This window comes from Pelodiscus sinensis, chromosome 15, assembly GCF_052426305.1.
Source record: "Pelodiscus sinensis isolate ZL-2025 chromosome 15, ASM5242630v1, whole genome shotgun sequence".
Lineage (NCBI taxonomy): Eukaryota > Metazoa > Chordata > Testudines > Trionychidae > Pelodiscus > Pelodiscus sinensis.
The window spans coordinates 32,796,453-32,813,739 of record NC_143066.1 but is presented as its reverse complement, the minus strand read 5'-3'; the positions used below and the strand labels follow the sequence as shown (position 1 = coordinate 32,813,739).

At 49.2% G+C, this 17,287-nt stretch overlaps 1 protein-coding gene across 1 annotated transcript in view; it reads left to right on the top strand.

The window, feature by feature from the left end:
* The window catches only part of MMD2 (monocyte to macrophage differentiation associated 2), a 62,875-nt gene that overhangs the window by 34,661 nt on the left and 10,927 nt on the right, over positions 1-17,287 (top strand). Inside the window, exons 2-6 of the mRNA XM_006112908.5 lie at positions 3,879-3,960; positions 9,540-9,700; positions 11,048-11,122; positions 12,297-12,398; positions 16,989-17,058. Of these exons, the coding sequence (XP_006112970.2) occupies positions 3,879-3,960; positions 9,540-9,700; positions 11,048-11,122; positions 12,297-12,398; positions 16,989-17,058 (490 nt within the window). The remainder of the gene's footprint in view (positions 1-3,878; positions 3,961-9,539; positions 9,701-11,047; positions 11,123-12,296; positions 12,399-16,988; positions 17,059-17,287) is intronic.

Sequence of the window (17,287 nt, the reverse complement as noted above, 5' to 3'; positions counted from 1 at the left end):
CCTGTCCTCATACCTTTTTGTGCAAGAGTTCATGCGCAAAAAGGCGGTATTCCTCGTAGAAAGAGGAATACCAACTGCGTAAAACCCATCTGATCTTTTGATTTACTTGAGCAAAAACACACTTGAGGTGTAGACGCTCCACGAGTTTTTGCAGAAAAACGGCTATTTTTCTACAAAATCTCTGTAGTGTAGACATAGCCAAGGAGAATAGATAGTCCCCCTGAAATTACACTCCCCAACCAGTGATAAACTGTGCCTCTGATCCTCCACACAGGTTATCAAGAAGCTAAGAAAAGAAATCACACAGCTCTCTTTATTGCATTCCAGTGCTCTGGCTCCCAATCAACACCTAAGCCCCGTACTGTGAGAAGTTATTAAAAAAACTCTGCTCACATACACAAAATGTTCTTCTGACCCAAAGGGTCAACCGCATTACCAGGTCAGTATAAGTTTGAATCTTACCCCAAATAGCTTGCTATCAGCAAATGTTTTAGAGTCTAAAACTAAAAGTTTGTTATAAAGAAAGAACAAGAAGAGAATTGGTAAATGACAAAGTGACCAAATACATACCAGAGACTTGAAAGTCCATGTATCAGTTTCTTAGTATTGGTGAGTTTGATGGCTTGAAAGTCCCTCTGGAACACATGCACAACTAGGATGGGTCACTCAGTCCTTTGTTCAGACCTTCATTTGTAGAAAAGTTACTCCGGAGGTAAAAAGCAGGACTGAAGACAAAATGGATATGATGTAGCCGCCTTTTATATTCTTTTGCCATGTGGTTTGTGCTTCTCCAAACAAAAGCTTTATATCAGCAGGCATGGAAAAGCCTTCGAGTTCTGTCCATAAGTACTTGGCTTGCTGACTCTTAAGATGCATCCTCAAAATGAGTTGATGACCCTTGATGGGCCATTGAATAAGCTAGGCAGCGTTGATGCCAATCTGTCTGGAAGTGTCACCCCAAAACACAGCACACGTTGTGAAATACAGAAACATCATATTTGTTTATAATTCATAATACAAAGGTGATTGAAACATATAAGCTAGATTATCATTACTTGGCAAATCATCACTTTTTTGCAGATACCTCACATGGCATATCTAGTCAGATTCCTTGCATTTTTGTAATACTGGTATCAACAATATCACAAAGTGTCTCTCAGTTTTGAACAGCCTCTAACCTGGCTCCACCCCAGAGCAACTATGGGGGCGCTACTGTTGCACTCCAGTATACTCAAGTGAACATGCAAGTGAGCACTTAGAGCGATTGTGTGTTCTTCTAGTGATTGCGGCTGGCCTCCGCAAGATTAATCCTGCTCCTAGGGGACACTAAGAATTAGATTCCTTTGGCTGAAGTGCGGGTTTTGAATGCTGAAGGTTTATCCCCCGATCCCCGATTACTAGAATATCTTTACCATGTTACATCTTGGAATGGTAAGGTCCTGACAGATGCTGCATTGGAATGGAGCCAGCCTTCAGTGCTAGAAGTTCTTTGCTGCTGTATGTCAGCACTTCATCCAGGGGAGTCAGCTAGGATCTGGGGGCATGATGCCGTCCTAGCAGGATATGAGGAACTTCAATAGGGCTTACTCTTAGAGTCCTGCGTGAATACTAAATATGTATCCACATCTGCATCTGCAAAAACGAACTGCAGATATCCACATCCACATCCACATCCACGTCTCTGGATGCAGATACCCATAGATATAAAGCAGATATCTGCACATTTGCAGGATTCCTAATACAAAATTTGTATCTGCATCTGTAGCCGCAAATATGAGCTGCGGATTTCTGCATCCACTTCTGTGGTTGCAGATACCCTCAGATATAAAGGGGATATCTGAGATTTGCTGGCCTCTACTTATTCATACGTAGCCAGGGAAGAGCAAGCACCTTGGATGTTGTGCGTTAGGTCTCTGTGTGCCGACCTGTAATATACCAGAAATGATAGTCATGTCTCTCTGCTGGAGATTTCCGGATAACAGTGATCTAATATTGTAGAGATCACACAATTGTGTCTCAATAGCCAATAAGTAATTGCTGCAAAGAATGAGCAGCTCTTTCTTCCTCAGAAAGCTCTTAAAACTGTGCTCCTTGGAGTGCTGTCAGGCTTAACAGCCCCATGGTTATTAAGTGCTTCAGATCATTGGATGGAAGATGCTCCAGATGAGAAAAGGATTGTTATTGCCCCTCCCCACAAGTTTCCCTCTCACTATGTCTGTGTCCGTCCCTAGCCTCCTCTGAAAGTGCTGGGCAAAGCCGTGGTTTTGAGAAGTGGATCTATACCTGTCCTTGCAGTTAGGACCCTGTTACCCTGTGATTTGTGCCTGCCTGAGAGCCCACCGTGCCTGCAGCAGAAAGCTGTGCAGTTCTATGACTGGCCTGTGGAAGGAGCTAGCACTCAGGCCCAGACCAAGTGGGGCCCAGAGACCAGGGCACTGGCTGTTTTATGTGTGCCATCAGTTTTCTCTCTCTCTCTTTCCCTGGCTGCCTCCTTCTACTCCTGAGCTCAGACAGTGGGCAGCATTGCCCACATGGTCCCACGGTGTCACACGAGGCCTCTTTATTTTAGCCTCTCAGCCCTAGACTCCTTCCTGACAGAGCTAAGTGATGGTTCATACAATAACGAGTGCATCTTTTCAGGGATTTGGGTGTGATTATTTGAGCTGTGGTCAGTTTCTCTAGGTGGCCAGATATCACTAGGGTAGAGGAAAGGCAGCCGCTGTCCACAGAGTCAGAGAATTGGTAGGCGACACTGTTTCTGATCTTCCCTCTTTAGGAGCATTAGCACATGTCATGTTTCCGCATCCAGTGTCAGCATGCTCTAGAGAGTTTGAGTCTTACATAGCAGCTGCCCTTTTGGCCCAGTATCCTCCCGGACATGGCATCTCATGGGGACATGGAGCTGTGGGAAGGGTGCGCACCTCAGACGTGGTCATCCAGCATAGGGAAAGTGTCCACCTAGAAAACTGCTTCCCTGACACACTGAAGGGTTCTAAGCCAGCCATGGGGGAGCGTGCACTGTGTCAGAGACTGAAGCTTGGGGGGTGATCTTGCAACTCCTGCTTCTCCAGCCAGTGCGGGCTGGTGCAAAGTGACTGCAGGGTGAACGGTGCAGGATGAATAGAAAGGTGAGTGAAGCAGAGTGTGAGCAGAAAGGGAGCTGTCATCAGCCCCGTCGGATACTGCTGGGACCAGACCAGGACTTAGGGCAACGATAGGCAACACTGAGGCTAGTTAGCCTGCCAGATATACTTAGGAGCCATGGTGGGGTCAGAGGGTGCAGAAACACACACACCAGCAGCTCCTAGTGAGCTCCAGAGCTGCACATGAAAGCCGCCCTGCAGAAGCCATCACAGACCATAGGCGGAGCAGCCTCTCTCTTGGGTTTGTGTGGCGCTGGAATTGGAGCACCGGCATTTTCACCCTGTGCTCCCAGGTCCGGGATTGGGTTACTTGGAGGGAACCAGTGCGCAACGCCCATCAGAACACAAACCCAAATGTCAGAGAGTCGACATTATCCATAAATGCTTGTGAACCTGTCCCAGGACTCTGCCCTCTGACTAAGGATGTAAAATCCTGTTTAATTGGCTAACTGGTTAAACATGTTGTTTACCTGGTTAACTGATTAAGGAGGAGTGAGTGGGGGGGGGCCGCTCCAGCCCGGCTGGACTGATTAAAAGGGGGGCACCTGGGCCCACCATGGCCAAAGGCTGCTCCAGACTGGCTGGAGCATCCCCGTCAGTGTCGAGACACACAAGGGGCTGGAGCAGCCCCCTGCCCACGGCAGGTGGGGAGCTACTCCAGCCCCCACCAGTTAACTGGTTAATCCTTTACTTCTCTACCTCTGACCCTGCTTTTCTCCCTGTTTCTCGTTCCAGGTTTATGAATCACAGAGTCCCATCCAACCGGAGATACCAGCCAACAGAGTATGAGCATGCAGCTAACTGTGCCACACATGCCGTGAGTCACCGTCACATTGTCTTGGGGACCAGGGGGAGGGGCATGTCTGGTGGGAAGGGAGAGGGGTATGGGTCTCTGCTCCCATAGTGTTCCCAGAAAGGAAGGCAAAGCTGGGGTGTGCTCTGCTCCTGGTTCCCTTACAAGTGAAGTGAGGAGCCATCTCAGGTTGAATGTAAAATATTAGGGTTGCACCTTCCTAAGTGGAGCTCAAGGCCTAGGGTGTGTCCCCACTGACACCTGGTGTCTGCCCATCCAGGCACTGCACATACACACGGCCAGGATGGAGCGTGTGTGCAAGAGCTCGCTATGTCACCTTAGGTCTCTGGTGACTTTAAGGAACAGTCAAGGCTTGTTGTGAGAGGCTCTTACCTGACATAGACACGCTTGAGCAGCAGTTTGGGTAAAAGTGATCATGAAAGGATCGATTTTCTGATTCGAAGGAAAGGAAGGATAGCAGCAGAATAAAGAGAGCAGACTTCAAAACCGCAGACTTTAAGGCGGAGGTGTTTACTTTACTTTACTTCAGCTGTCACTTAATAGGTTAATGGTGACCAACTAATCAATAGCTTCAGAGGGGTAACCGAGTTAGTCTGTAACAGGGAAAACTTGAAAAACAACAAATAGTGTGGTAGCACTTTAAAGAGTAACAAAATATGTAAATTGTATCATGAGCTTTTGTGGACACAAACCTACTTCTTCAGATGACCAGAGTGTTGGATGTCCAGAACCAAAATAAATGAGGCAAGAAAGAAGACGGGGTGGGAGAAGGAAAAATGGGAAGGGGGGAGAGACAGAAAGAGGCAGAGGGTGCCCATGAAAGCTTGTTTATTAACAAAGGAGAAGAAACTGAAACCAACATAGGGAATGAACAGGTAAAAGAATATTTAAATAAGTTAGAAGTATTCAAGTCAGCAGGGCCTAATTAAATCCATCCTAGGAACTAATGAACTAGTGGATGCAATCTTGAAATTAGCTTCATGAACTCATGGAAGAGGGTTGAGCTCCTGGAGAACTGGGGAATGGCAAACATAAGCATTTATATGGAAAAAGGGGAACAAAAAGGAACCTGGAAATTGCAGAGCTGTGAGGCTAAATTATTAAACAATCAATCTGTAAGCACCTAGAGAATTCTAGGATTAGAAGGAATCGCTGTCATGAGTTTGTCAAGGATAAATCATGCCAAACCAACCTAATTTTCTTCTTTGACAGGGTTACTGGATTAGTGATGGTGGGAAGCATTAGACAGGATATATCTTGATTTTGGTGAGGTTTTGACACGTGACTATCTCATAAGCAAAAGCAAACTAGGGAAATGTGGTCTTCTAGATGAATGTATTATAAGATGCGACCAAAACTGGTTGAATGACCATTCTCAAAAACAGTTATTGTTTGCTGTCAAACTGGAAGAGCATATCTGACAGGGCCCTCAGGGATCACTACAGGACTGGCACTCTTCAATATTTTCATTAATGACTTGGAAAATAGAGCAGAGAGTATGCTTATAAAAGTTGCAGATGACATGAAGCTGGGAGGAATAGCAAGCATGTTGGAAGACAAGATTAGAATTAAAAGGACTTTGACAAATTGGAAAATTGGTCTGAGTTCTACAAGATGAAATTCAATTAAGACTAGTGCAAAGTACTTCACTTAGGAAGAAAAATTCTAATGTACGACCACAAAATGGGCAATAACAGGTGGCCAGGTGATAGATGGCATTATGCTGAGGGGTTAAAGTGGGTCACAAATTGAATATGAGTCAACATGCTGACGCAGTTGCAAAAAGGGCTAATGGTCTGAGGTGTATGAACAACAGCTTTGTATGTAAGATGCAGGAGGTGACTGTCCTACTCTATTTGGCCTTGGTGAGGACCCAACCAGAGAACTGTGATCAATGTGACTTTAGGAAAGATGTGGACACACTGGAGAGAATCAAAAGGAGAGCAACAATAATGATAAAAGGTTTTAAACCCTGAGCAATTAGGAAAAGTTTTAAAAACTGTAAAGGAAAAAAAAGGTTTAAAACATGTTTAGTCTGGAGAAAAGAAGGCTGAGGAGGGAGCTGATAAGTCCCTAAATATGTTACAGGCTGTTAGAGGAAGGACTGTGATTGATTGTTCTCCATGCCCACTGATGAAGTAATGAGCTTAATCTGCAGCAAAGGAGATTTACATTAGATATTAGGAAAAAATTTCTAATCCTAAGGGTAGTTAAGCTCTGGAAATGGCTTCCAGGAGAGGTTGTGGAATGGCAGTTACTGGAGATTTTTAAGAAAAGGTTGAACAAACGCCCATTAGGGATGGGCCAGATGCACTTGGCTCTGGCTCAGCTCAGGGATCTGGACTTGATGACTTCTGGAGGTCCCTTCCAGTCCTATGCTTCTAGGATTCTAAGCTCTAGAAAGAGGTTTGAATGAGGAGGCGGCAAACCGGAGCTGTGGCTCCGATGTTGACACAACGGGGGATCTGAGGAACTTGCATAACTGAGCTTTATACATCCAATGATCAAAGTAGATTGGAACAGGATGAGGGAGCTCTCATCCCACCAGCCAAGGAGGAGGGGAAGCTGTGTGGCAAACCCACTCCCCTAACCACTCCCTTTCTCTGATGCCTACCTGAATCAACGTTGTTTTTTCTCCTCCCCTGCCCATTTTGTTCCATGGGGTGAAGTTGTTTGCTTAGAAAATCAAAGTGTTTTGCTAAGAATTGCTCATGCTGGACACCCCTACGGTCTCCGTGAAAATGGAACATTCCTTTTTCACAGCAGGAGATGGCCGTTGTGGCAAGATAAGAGGGCCTGGCATTGTTGGGGAATGGAAGGATCTGATTGGCTGAGAGTGAGGTAAGTAAGGCAATCAGGGCGTGGCATCTACTGTGAGGCTTCTCTCACCTCGGGTGCATGGGGAGGCATGAGGCCCTGCACCCCCAGCACCGGAGGGATGGGCTGTGACCTTATCACTCACAGCCAGGAGACTGAGTGTCTCCATTTTTCTAAGCCTAGAAGTATATTTTTCAAGCCACGCCCACTTTATGGGCCTGATCCCACAGCCCTGAGTCAAGAAACTCTCCCACTGGCTGCAGGAGAATAGAATCAGGCAGAGCTGGGCTTAGCTGCAGCATCGGATATTAGGAAGGTGTTGAGAGCAAATTTCCTCATGAAGATGCCCTTGCCTTTGGGGAATGCTTCCCCATGACTTTGAAAAGCCATTGCATTTAGGAGAATGGCGCCTAATCCCAAAGTCGGTTGAAGCCAATGGAAAGACTCCCATTGCTTTAAAGGGCCATTGGACCAGGGCCTTAAATAAAGTGTAGAAAAGGGTGTACAGATAACAGGGGACCCCAGAATAAAGAAACCTAAAGACACCTGTTCCAGGCACCTTCCCCCACAAATGAATACTCTGGGGCTCTCTCAGGAGTTAAATGAAGGAGACAGATCCTTTCCCTGGGGCTTCCCTGGAATGGCTTGCTATGTGTTGTGTCTTACAGACGGTGCATTCAATAGCAATGATCAGATGCTAAATGTCGGGAAGAACTCCTTCAGAGTCATCTCTCCAGGAAAAGTGGTGGGAGCTGCATTGCATGGGATTTTTAAAACCATACTGGGCCCAGTGCCAGGGAATGGGGCTGCTAGGAAATGTGGGGTGATAGGGTGGGTGACCTGAGAAGCTTTTGTAACCTACACACCTAGGCTGTGTCTACATTGGCCCCTATTCCGTAATAGGGATGCAAATGTAGCACTTTGGAATAGGCAAATCCGCGGGGGATTTAAATATCCCCCCCGCGGCATTTGCATTTTCATGGCTGCTGCTTTTTTCTGGCTTGTAGATAAGCTGGAGAAAAGCGCCAGTCAAGTAGAAATAAGAGATCCTCCGGAAAAGAGCTTATTTTCCGGAGGATCGCGTCCAGACTGGCGCTTTTCTCCGGCTTATCTACAAGCCGGAAAAAAGCGGCAGCCATGAAAATGCAAATGCCGCGGGGGGATATTTAAATCCCCCGCAGATTTGCCTATTCCAAAGTGCTACATTTGCATCCCTATTATGGAATAGGGGCCAATGTAGACACAGCCCTAGTGTGGTTACTGAGCAATGCAAGTGGTACCTAGACCACAGCAACAGTTAAGATCAAGACACCTATACAGCATGGGCTGGGAGCCAGCTGGCTTTTAGCTCAGAGGGTAGAGGCTCCTCTACTCAGCTCCAGAAGTCCGAGATTCAAATCTACTTGGTGGTGGTTACACTTTCTCAGAATTTGAGTTTTGTGATTGAGTAGCAGAGCCAGGAGCTAAATCCACCTCTGCAACTTCTGGGCTTTAGCCACTAGGCCATGCATTGTCCCCTGGAAGCAGTATGTGAACAGCTAAGGCAGGGCTGGGCAAGATGCGGCCTGGGGGCCGGATCTGGCCCACCTAACACTTAGATCCAGCCCACAGACTGCATCTGGCTGCTTTCTATTTATATCCTGCTGCCCATGCCACCAAATTTCCAAGTGGTGGCTCAGGCAACTGGATCCTATTTAAATGGCTCTTGGTTGCGGTGCTACGCTGGCAGGGGCCTGAACCACGAGCCTTTTAAATAGCGGCAGCAATCCCAGGTTGCTGTCAGCAATATGGTGATGGTAGAGCCGTGAGCTGTGAGTCCTTTACTATATTTTTAATTCAAAATCTCTAGTCCACGCAACTCTGGGGGAGACTAGTCTCCAGCCCCGCCCCTTCTACTCCAAGCCCCTCTGGGGTTGGAGCTGGCTCGTGACCACATACCAAAATTCATTAAGTGGCCCCCGTGTGAAAATTACTGCCCACCCGTGAGCTAGACCCATGGCTACCAGCCAAGAGACTAGGCCATGGAGGACCAAATGGTGGGGTTAGAATGTGATAATGCAATAGCAAGGAGCCAATCAGATTGCTTCATTTTTCCAACACCCCCTTTGAAAGCCCTAGCTGGCATCTTACAAGCTCATGTCTTCTGTATGACTGAGGGTGACCTGCTGTGCTGTTCCCCACAGGGGCACTCGCTAAGGTGTAGACTGTTCAGCAGTTTTGACTAAGCAAATTCTGTTATTTATTCCCCTTCCCAGACCCTGGGGTAAATCGGGTAGGAAGCCTCTTTTCTGCGGTTTACAACAGGATCCTCTGCTTCCTGTTTGGTGGGAATGAGACACATGAAAAATAAAAGGAGTGAAGAGAAATCACATGTAATGCCCAGAGCCCATCTGCCCTCCTCCCCTCCCCCGCTGGGAGGGGCTGTCTCTGATCTCTGCCCCTTGGGAAGGGGACCTACAGCGCCACTCTATACTCGAAAGCTTCCTGTGCCCCACCTTTAGAAGGGGCTCTGCTTGCAGTCTTCTCTAGAGGTGGTGCTGGTGTCTGGTGTACCTGTCGTGCTAAGCAGGGCCTGAAATCATCTGGATAATATAACGCTGTGTCTGTCCCAGCCTCTGCCCCTCAGCTGGACTATTTAGCCATAAATGAGGAACTATCTGACAGGAAATCAGGGGTAACAGTCATTCCCTAGAAGAATGATTCTATAAAGGCCTTTTCTAAATGAATGAGCCAGAGGTGGCCAATGGAGTTCTTCTGCCTTCCAGTTCTGGATCATCCCCAGCATTCTTGGCAGCTCCATCCTCTGCGTCCTCTCAGATGACCAGTGGGAGACCATCTCAGCTTGGATCTATGGGTGTGGCTTGTCTGGCCTCTTCACTGTCTCCACCATCTTTCACACCATCTCCTGGAAGAAGAGACACCTCAGGTAGTGCTGCCATTTGTCACTAGGGCTGTGGAGGCACAGCCAGGTGACCGGGACCTCCAAGGGAAGGACAAAGATCTAAAATTCTGATCTCTTTATGAGGGCTTCTACCTCCCCATTAATCACGCCAGTACTGTGCACCCTTTCCTTCCTACACTCGCTCACTGATCACAGAGTCATTAGGCCTGGTTGAAAATGATGCCACCAAACTTTTTATTAGTTCTGCTGACTGCTAGCTAATGTAGGTGCAAGCCACTGCCCTCAGCTGGACAAGCGGGACATTGAGTTTCCAACAAAATTAAATATTTCACAAAAAATGACTTTTTCTCCTGAGGAAATTTTTTTCCCATTGAAAAGTCTATGGCCGAAAAACGAATATTTTGTAAAAACCCAAAATATTTGAATTCAGAAATGCTGCTATGGTGCCATATGGAAGTTGTAGTTCATTTACCTGATGTCCCCTTGATGCACTGGGGCGAGCAATTCCCATGATGTATTGTCTCTCCTCTCTGAGAGGAGGTGCCATGGTGCATCATGGGAGATGTAGTCTGACTAGGGAGCCTGATCCATAGGGAAGGATGGGAGCATGAAGCATTCAAACTACAACCCCTATGTTGTACCTCAGCAGAATTTCTACATCAAAGTATTTTGATATTTGGACAAAGTATTTCTGTATTTGCATTTTTACTGAAAAATCACAATTCTTTATTTATAAAGTCTACAAATTCTAATATTCATTGTGAGGGGAAGGGGTTAGAGACAGATGGTGCTTGAAGCTCTGGAAATCTAAGTTCTAGCCCAGTTTAAGACATCAGTTACAATAAATCCTTAGCTATTGAGAGTTCCAGTTGCTACTGTTCTGCTCTGTGTGGCTTCTCAGAGACGGCCCAATATCAAACCCTCATCTTCCCCAGGTCCCTGCTTCTCAGGAGCTATTAGTGGTTAGCCACCTGGGCCTCTGACACACAGCTGAGCAGTTCTGATTCTTTCCAGTAGCAGGCAGTGGCTCACACACAGTAGCTACTTGATAGAAGAGTCAATTCAACCTGTTCCCTATGACCACTGAATCTCTGGTGCAGGAAACACTTGCTAGAAGCTGAACAGAGATACTGTAGATCAGCATCAAAGTGCATTAGTGCAGAAGGGCAGAAGCCGCTTTGCACGGCGCCATAGCTAGTGTTTGTCAATGCTAACAAGTCTTTAAGCATCATTACGTCCATCTCATTGATCAGTACATTGCATCTTAGCATTGATATAGTTTCTGAAGTAAATCCGCTTGTAAATCCATTTGCTCCCCGCTGCCTGGCTCAGCACGCTGTAACTCCCGGCATGTGTTTGTCCCCTCTCTAGAACGGTGGAGCACTGCCTGCACATGTTTGATAGGATGGTGATCTACTTCTTCATAGCAGCATCTTATGCCCCCTGGTGAGTTCACTGTGTAACAGCAAGCCGATCTCTCTTCGGAGAGAGGAGAAGGAATCCAGGAAATAGTCTCACACTTTACATCCAGATTACAAGTTTTGCAAAAAAATTAAAACTCCATCTGGAAACAAAAGTCACACGTCCCACTCCTGCATTTTAGCCCTGGCTCAATGCTGTGTCCATGGCTGGGCATATTCTTTGCCTCTAAAAACCAGGCCATTGATTTTGGTGCCCAGGTTTGGTTTGAGAGAGCTAAATGGACACCTGGATTTAAAAATTTCAGCCCTTTTACCTGGCCCTAGGCTGGACAACAAGCAGTTGGCTCAGAACTCAGGAATTCCTGGTGTATCGGCGTTGCCAAGCCAAAACGCATGACTCGGGACGTGAAGAATCCTGAGATTGTTTTAAAAAGTGAGATCTTTTTAATTGGCCTTTAGGTTTCCTGGTTTTCAAGCTTCCTCCGCCACCACAGGGCCAGAAACTCACTTATTTTTTACGTGAAAGCTGAGATTCTCACCTCGTCACATGGCCCTAGGAGCTGGGGCCTCGTGAAGAACATTAAATCATATAAATTGAGGAATAAAACCACGAGAGCTGGCAACAGTGGTCCGCGCTCGGTCCATTATATCACGCTTTGCTAGGCCACAGCATTCTCCACCCTCTGCTCACACAGTACTCCAGAATGGGTCATTAGCACTAGAATGCTTCAGAACTCTGCTGTGCAAAGCCGGGATCCATTTGCTTCACACACTCATCTCCAGCACAAACAGCGCAAAGCAGGCAGGCCATTGCCGACTGATCTTGCCCAGAATAAGGTGAGGAAAGCTGTTCCTTCAGCCGCGCTAGTGATTATTCCAAAACACGGCATCATAGTCATCCCTGAATAGTCTTTATGTGTAAGACTGGCTCTGCTGGGTCTCAGAATTTTAGCAATAGAAGGCTGAGAGAGCTTCGCCGGGGTGCCAGCTATGGGAGCTTCCTGTATGTTTCCTTTTTGTAGGCTTTTGCTCCTCCTGGCACTCCAGCATCTATCAGTGACTACCACTCCGCATGGATTTCAAACCTGCTGCCTCCCCTTCCCCTTGTGGCTCTGGGATGGTTTCTCATGGCCAGCTACGGTTCTTCTCTGCTTCATGATGCCTCTTTCACCTTTTGGTCTCTGTGGGATTTTTTTCAGGCTGAACCTACGGGAGTTGGGTCCTTGGGCCTCCCACATGCGCTGGATCATCTGGATCATGGCCTCTATCGGAACCATCTATGTCTTCTTCTTCCATGAGCGGTGAGTTTGTCTAACTGCTGCCAGTCTGTTTGTTATTCGAGGGGACTGCATGGCCTCCCCTTCCTTCCTTCCTTCTCCCTCCCCTGCCCTGTTTTTAATGTGAATGGGCAGCAAGGAAGGGGCAAGGGAGCCCTAAAGCAGTCCCCAGTGCATTTCCTGCACCACGGCCCCTCCCTACATTCTCCCTAGGAGGGAGGCGTGAGTGTCTGGACCACCAGGTGCAGGAGCGTACTGGCAATCAAAATAGGCCCAGGAAATGGGTTGAGAACGGCCCTCCCCATGACGTCACCCCTGCGTGTCCCTCAAGCCCTGCCCCCTGCATCATGTCCAGCACACGGCGCAGGTGGCGGGTCGGGCTCTGCATGCAGCATACAGCGCAGAGGCGGAGCCACTCAGAGTGAGGGGCAACGGCGTGTGGACACAACGGCCCATCGGACGACGGCCCACCGGGAAATTCCTGGTATCCTGCCGGGCTAGCCCACCCCCGGCCAGGTGCTTAGGTCCGTCATCAAGGGTATGTCTAGACTACATCCCTCAGTCGCCAGAGGGATGTAAATCAGACATACCGAAATTGCTAATGAAGCGGGGATTTAAGCATCCTGAGTTTCATTAGAATAAAAATGGTCGCCGCTTTTTGCTGCCACGGCACTTTGCTGGCAAAAAGCGGCAGTCTAGACAGGGATCAGTCAACAAGGAAAGCCTTTTCCGACCCATCCTGTAAATCTTGTTGCACGAGACATAAGGGATCGGTCAGAAAAGGCTTTCCTTGTCAACCGATCCCCGTCTAGACTGCTGCTTTTTACCGGCAAAGTGCCGTGGGAGCAAAAAGCGGTGGCCATTTTTATTCTAATAAAGCGCGGGATATTTAAATCCCCACTTCATTAGCAATTTCGGTATGTTTAATTTACATCCCTCTGGGGACAGAGGGATGTAGTCTAGACATACCCCAAGTGTGGCTTAAGTTTGGCTTTTAATCAGCCATGGAACTTGAACAAGCTGTGTGCTGCAATTACACGCGACTTCCAGTTGGTGGCAGCAGACAGCAAAAAGTGGCCTAGGTCTTTCGATCCAGGGCTGTTTTCTGACCAGGCAGAGCTCCCCTTGCAAACCTCCACAGAGCCTCAGAGCCCTGGCAGGGCCCCCCAGTGCTCCACGTGCCAAACACAGAACAGTTCTGACACTTTGCACTGCTGCTGGGCCTCCATCCACCACACCAAGGGTATGTCTACACTAGAAAGTTAATTTGAACTAACGGATGTTAGTTCGAATTAACTTTGATAGGCGCTACACTAGCGCTCCGCTAGTTCAAACTTAATTCGAACTAGCGGAGCACTTAGTTCGAACTAGGTAAACCTCATTGTATGAGGACTAAGCCTAGTTCGAACTTACTAGTTCGAATTAAGGGGTGTGTAGCCCCTTAATTCGAACTAGTGGGAGGCTAGCCCTCCCCAGCTTTCCCTGGTGCCCACTCTGGGCACCACCAGGGAAACTCTATTGTCCCCCTCCCGGCCCCGGACCCCTTAAAGGGGCACGGGCTGGCTACGGTGCCCGTGCCAGGTGCAAGCCTGCCAGCACCCAGCTAGCAGACCCTGCACCTGGCACGGCTCGAGCCAGCCACCCGATGCCCCCCAGCCCTCCCCCTCTTCCCGGGACCAGGCTGGCAGCTCCCGGGAGCTTGCCCTGGACCGCAAGAGGCGGGCACCCGCCTGGTCTAGTGCGGACATCGTGGACCTTGGCCACAGGAAAGTGGCCATCTAGGGCAGGAGAACTGCCAGCCTGGCCACCCAGGAGCAGGTGTGCAAGAGAATCAAGGGGGTCCACTGAGACCCCCGACCCTGAGCCCTGAGCTTACAATGGCCGTACTGGGTCAGACCAAAGGTCCATCTAGCCCAGTAGCCTGTCTGCCGACAGCGGCCAACCCTAGGGACCTGGAGGGGATGGACCGACGACAGTGACCAAGCCATTTGTCTCGTGCCATCCCTCTCCAGCCTTCCACAAACTTTGGGCAGGGACACCACTCCAACCCCCTGGCTAATACCACTCCATGGACCCAACCTCCATGACTTGATCTCACTTCTCTTTAAACTCTGTTCTAGTTCTAGCCTTCACAGCCTTCTGCAGCAAGGAGTTCCACAGGTTGACTCTTTGCTTTGTGAAGAAGAACTTTCTGTTACTAGTTTGAAGCCTGCTGCCCATTCCTTTCCTTTGGTGTCCTCTAGTCCTTCTATTATGGGAACTAATGAAGAACTTTTCTTGATGCACCCTCTCCACCCCACTCATGCTTTTATAGACCTCTATTCTATATCCCCTCAGTCTCCTCTTTTCTAAACTGAAAAGTCCCAGTCTCTTTAGCCTCTTTTCATATGGGACCTGTTCCAAACCTCTGATCATTTTAGTTGCCCTTCCCTCTCCCACCCTCTCTCTTCCCCTCTCCCACCTCCTTTTCCCAGTCTCCCCGAGTTTTATTCAATAAAGAGAGATTCTATTTTTGACCACATGTTTTCTTTATTTTGTACATCAGGAAGGGGGGCTAGGGAAGGGTAAGTGGAAGGAGGTGAGGGAGAAATGGGGTATGAGCCCCCGATGGGAGGACTGAGCTGGCTCTGCGGGCTTCTGGGGGTGGAAGCTCTCCTGCAGCCCCCCAATTGCCCCCTCTCCCCACATGGCAGCCTGCGGCAAGTGCAGCCGGGCTGATGGCTGAGTGCTGTGATGTGCCCAGAGTGGGCACTCAGGGCACTCCAAGCCAGGACTGCTTTGCAAGCGGGGCACCCCTGAAAACTGTCTGTCCGGGGTGGGGGTCGGGTCCCTTTAAGCACAGCCCTCGGCTAGCCTGAGGCAGCAGCTCCACGCTCTAAGTCCTCATCTGATGCCCTGCCGGCACTGCTTCCGGCCATCCTAAACCCCGGTTCAGGGTCCACTTAATGTGGACATGCTAGTTCGAATTAGCAAAACGCTAATTCGAACTAGTTTTTAGGTCTAGATGCACTAGTTCGAATTAGCTTAGTTCGAATTAGCGCTGTAGTGTAGACATACCCCGTGTGGCTTTCAAATGTATTTGATCAGCCCCCCCTTCTTTGTGTGTAGTCATTTACACCCTCCCCCCCAGTACATAGACTGCCACCAGGGCTACTCCGAGGGGGAACCTCCCCCCAGTGTCCCAGGTGCAGGGCCCAGGGCAACCCCCCTGCTGCAGGCCCCGTCCTGCCTCTGCACCATCCCATCCTGCCCCACTCCCACTCCACCCTTCCCCAAGCCCGAACCCTGCTCCGCTCCCTGACCCCCTCTCCCAAGCAATGCACGCTGAGGGTTTATGGGGGCCTGGTGCAGGGTAGAGCAAGGGTCACCCTCTCCCCATCCCCCTGCATTTACCGAGGCTGTGGGAAGCGAAGTGTTGTAGGTCTGGGGCAGTCTGCTTCCCGCTGTTGCAGTGATGCTGAGCACAGCCAGCCAGGAGAAGGCAGCAGGTGGGGCAGAGCAGGCTGCTGGGCTGCACCGCCTTGGTGAATGGGGGGGGGAGAGGGGCGACCCCTACTGCTGCCCCTGTAATCCCGTGTCCCTCCCATCCATCAGATGGTTGAGATGGTCATTGCAGGACCCCTTAAAGCGCAGGACCTATGGCTCTGACTGTGACCGAGCTCTGACGGTAGAATGGGGAGCAGCAGCTGCTGGCCCAGGTGCCCAGCTCTGAAGGCAGCACCCTACCAGCTGTGCAGAAACAAGGGAGACAATGTGAAATGTGATATTTAGTACCCCGGGGCCTCCCTTACTTCTGCACTGCTGCTGCTGACAGTGCCCTGGGACTGTCAGCAAGAGCCCTACCACCTCCAGGTGAGGGATTGGGGAGAGGGGGAGAAGGAGATCCTGAGCCCAGGCTACCTCCCTTGGAGAGATTAGTGCAGGGAGGGGAGGAGAGCCTGGATGGGCCCTTCTGTACAAGCTTCAGCCCCCCAGGACTGACACACACATTGACACATTCCTGTGCCTCTGCGAACCACTGCTATAAACACATGTGATCATAGCCCCCCAACCCCTATGTGTGCTAGAACTTCAGCACTCTGGTGCTGGAGGCTATGGAATATCCGAAACCAACTACATCTGTATGTTGCATGGGGGTTTGGCAGAAAAGGGGACTGTGGCCCAGAAGAGTAAAGTGCCCTGGTTAAGGTCCAGCAAGGGGAGGGGAAGGAAAGACTCAGATGAGTGCGGAAAGGGAATACGGGACTGAGGGGAAAAGATGACACAGAAAAGTGTTAGTTCACTCTGGCTGGAATGCTTATGGGGAGGCCTGCACGGGGCCCGGGTTTGTGAGCACGTCCCTTAGGGGTTTCCTTTCCAGAGCCCTCTTCAAAACACAGCTCCAAGCATTCCCTCACCTTGCCTTTGCTGAGCTACTGCCCTGCCTCTTCCATGTCTATGTGGATGTGCAGCATGGTGGGGCAGGGTCTGTAAAATGCAGCGAATGTGTGGAGCGATAGAAATGGTTTGTGGTACTAATAACGGAGCCTTCTCCCCAGAGCAGGTTTTCAAGCATTAGGTTAAGCCATTCCCTCAGTGCCTTGCCTCCACTGAGCCTGTCATCCTCCCTCACAGGTACAAGCTGGTGGAGCTGGCATGTTACGTTATCATGGGCGTCTTCCCTGCTCTGGTGATCCTTTCGATGGTAAGTAATTCTGCCCAAGACTCAATGAGCTAGTCTCTGTCCTCCACAGAGCAAATCATGCCTGGACCACATCTGGAAAGATTAAAGGCAGGTCTACACTAAAGGGGAATGTCGAATTAAGATATGCAATTCCAGCTATATTAATTGCGTAGCTGGAATCAACGTACCATAATCTGAGTTTCCCTGCCATCTTCACAGTGGGAGGCCAATAGGAGTAAACACTCCTGTT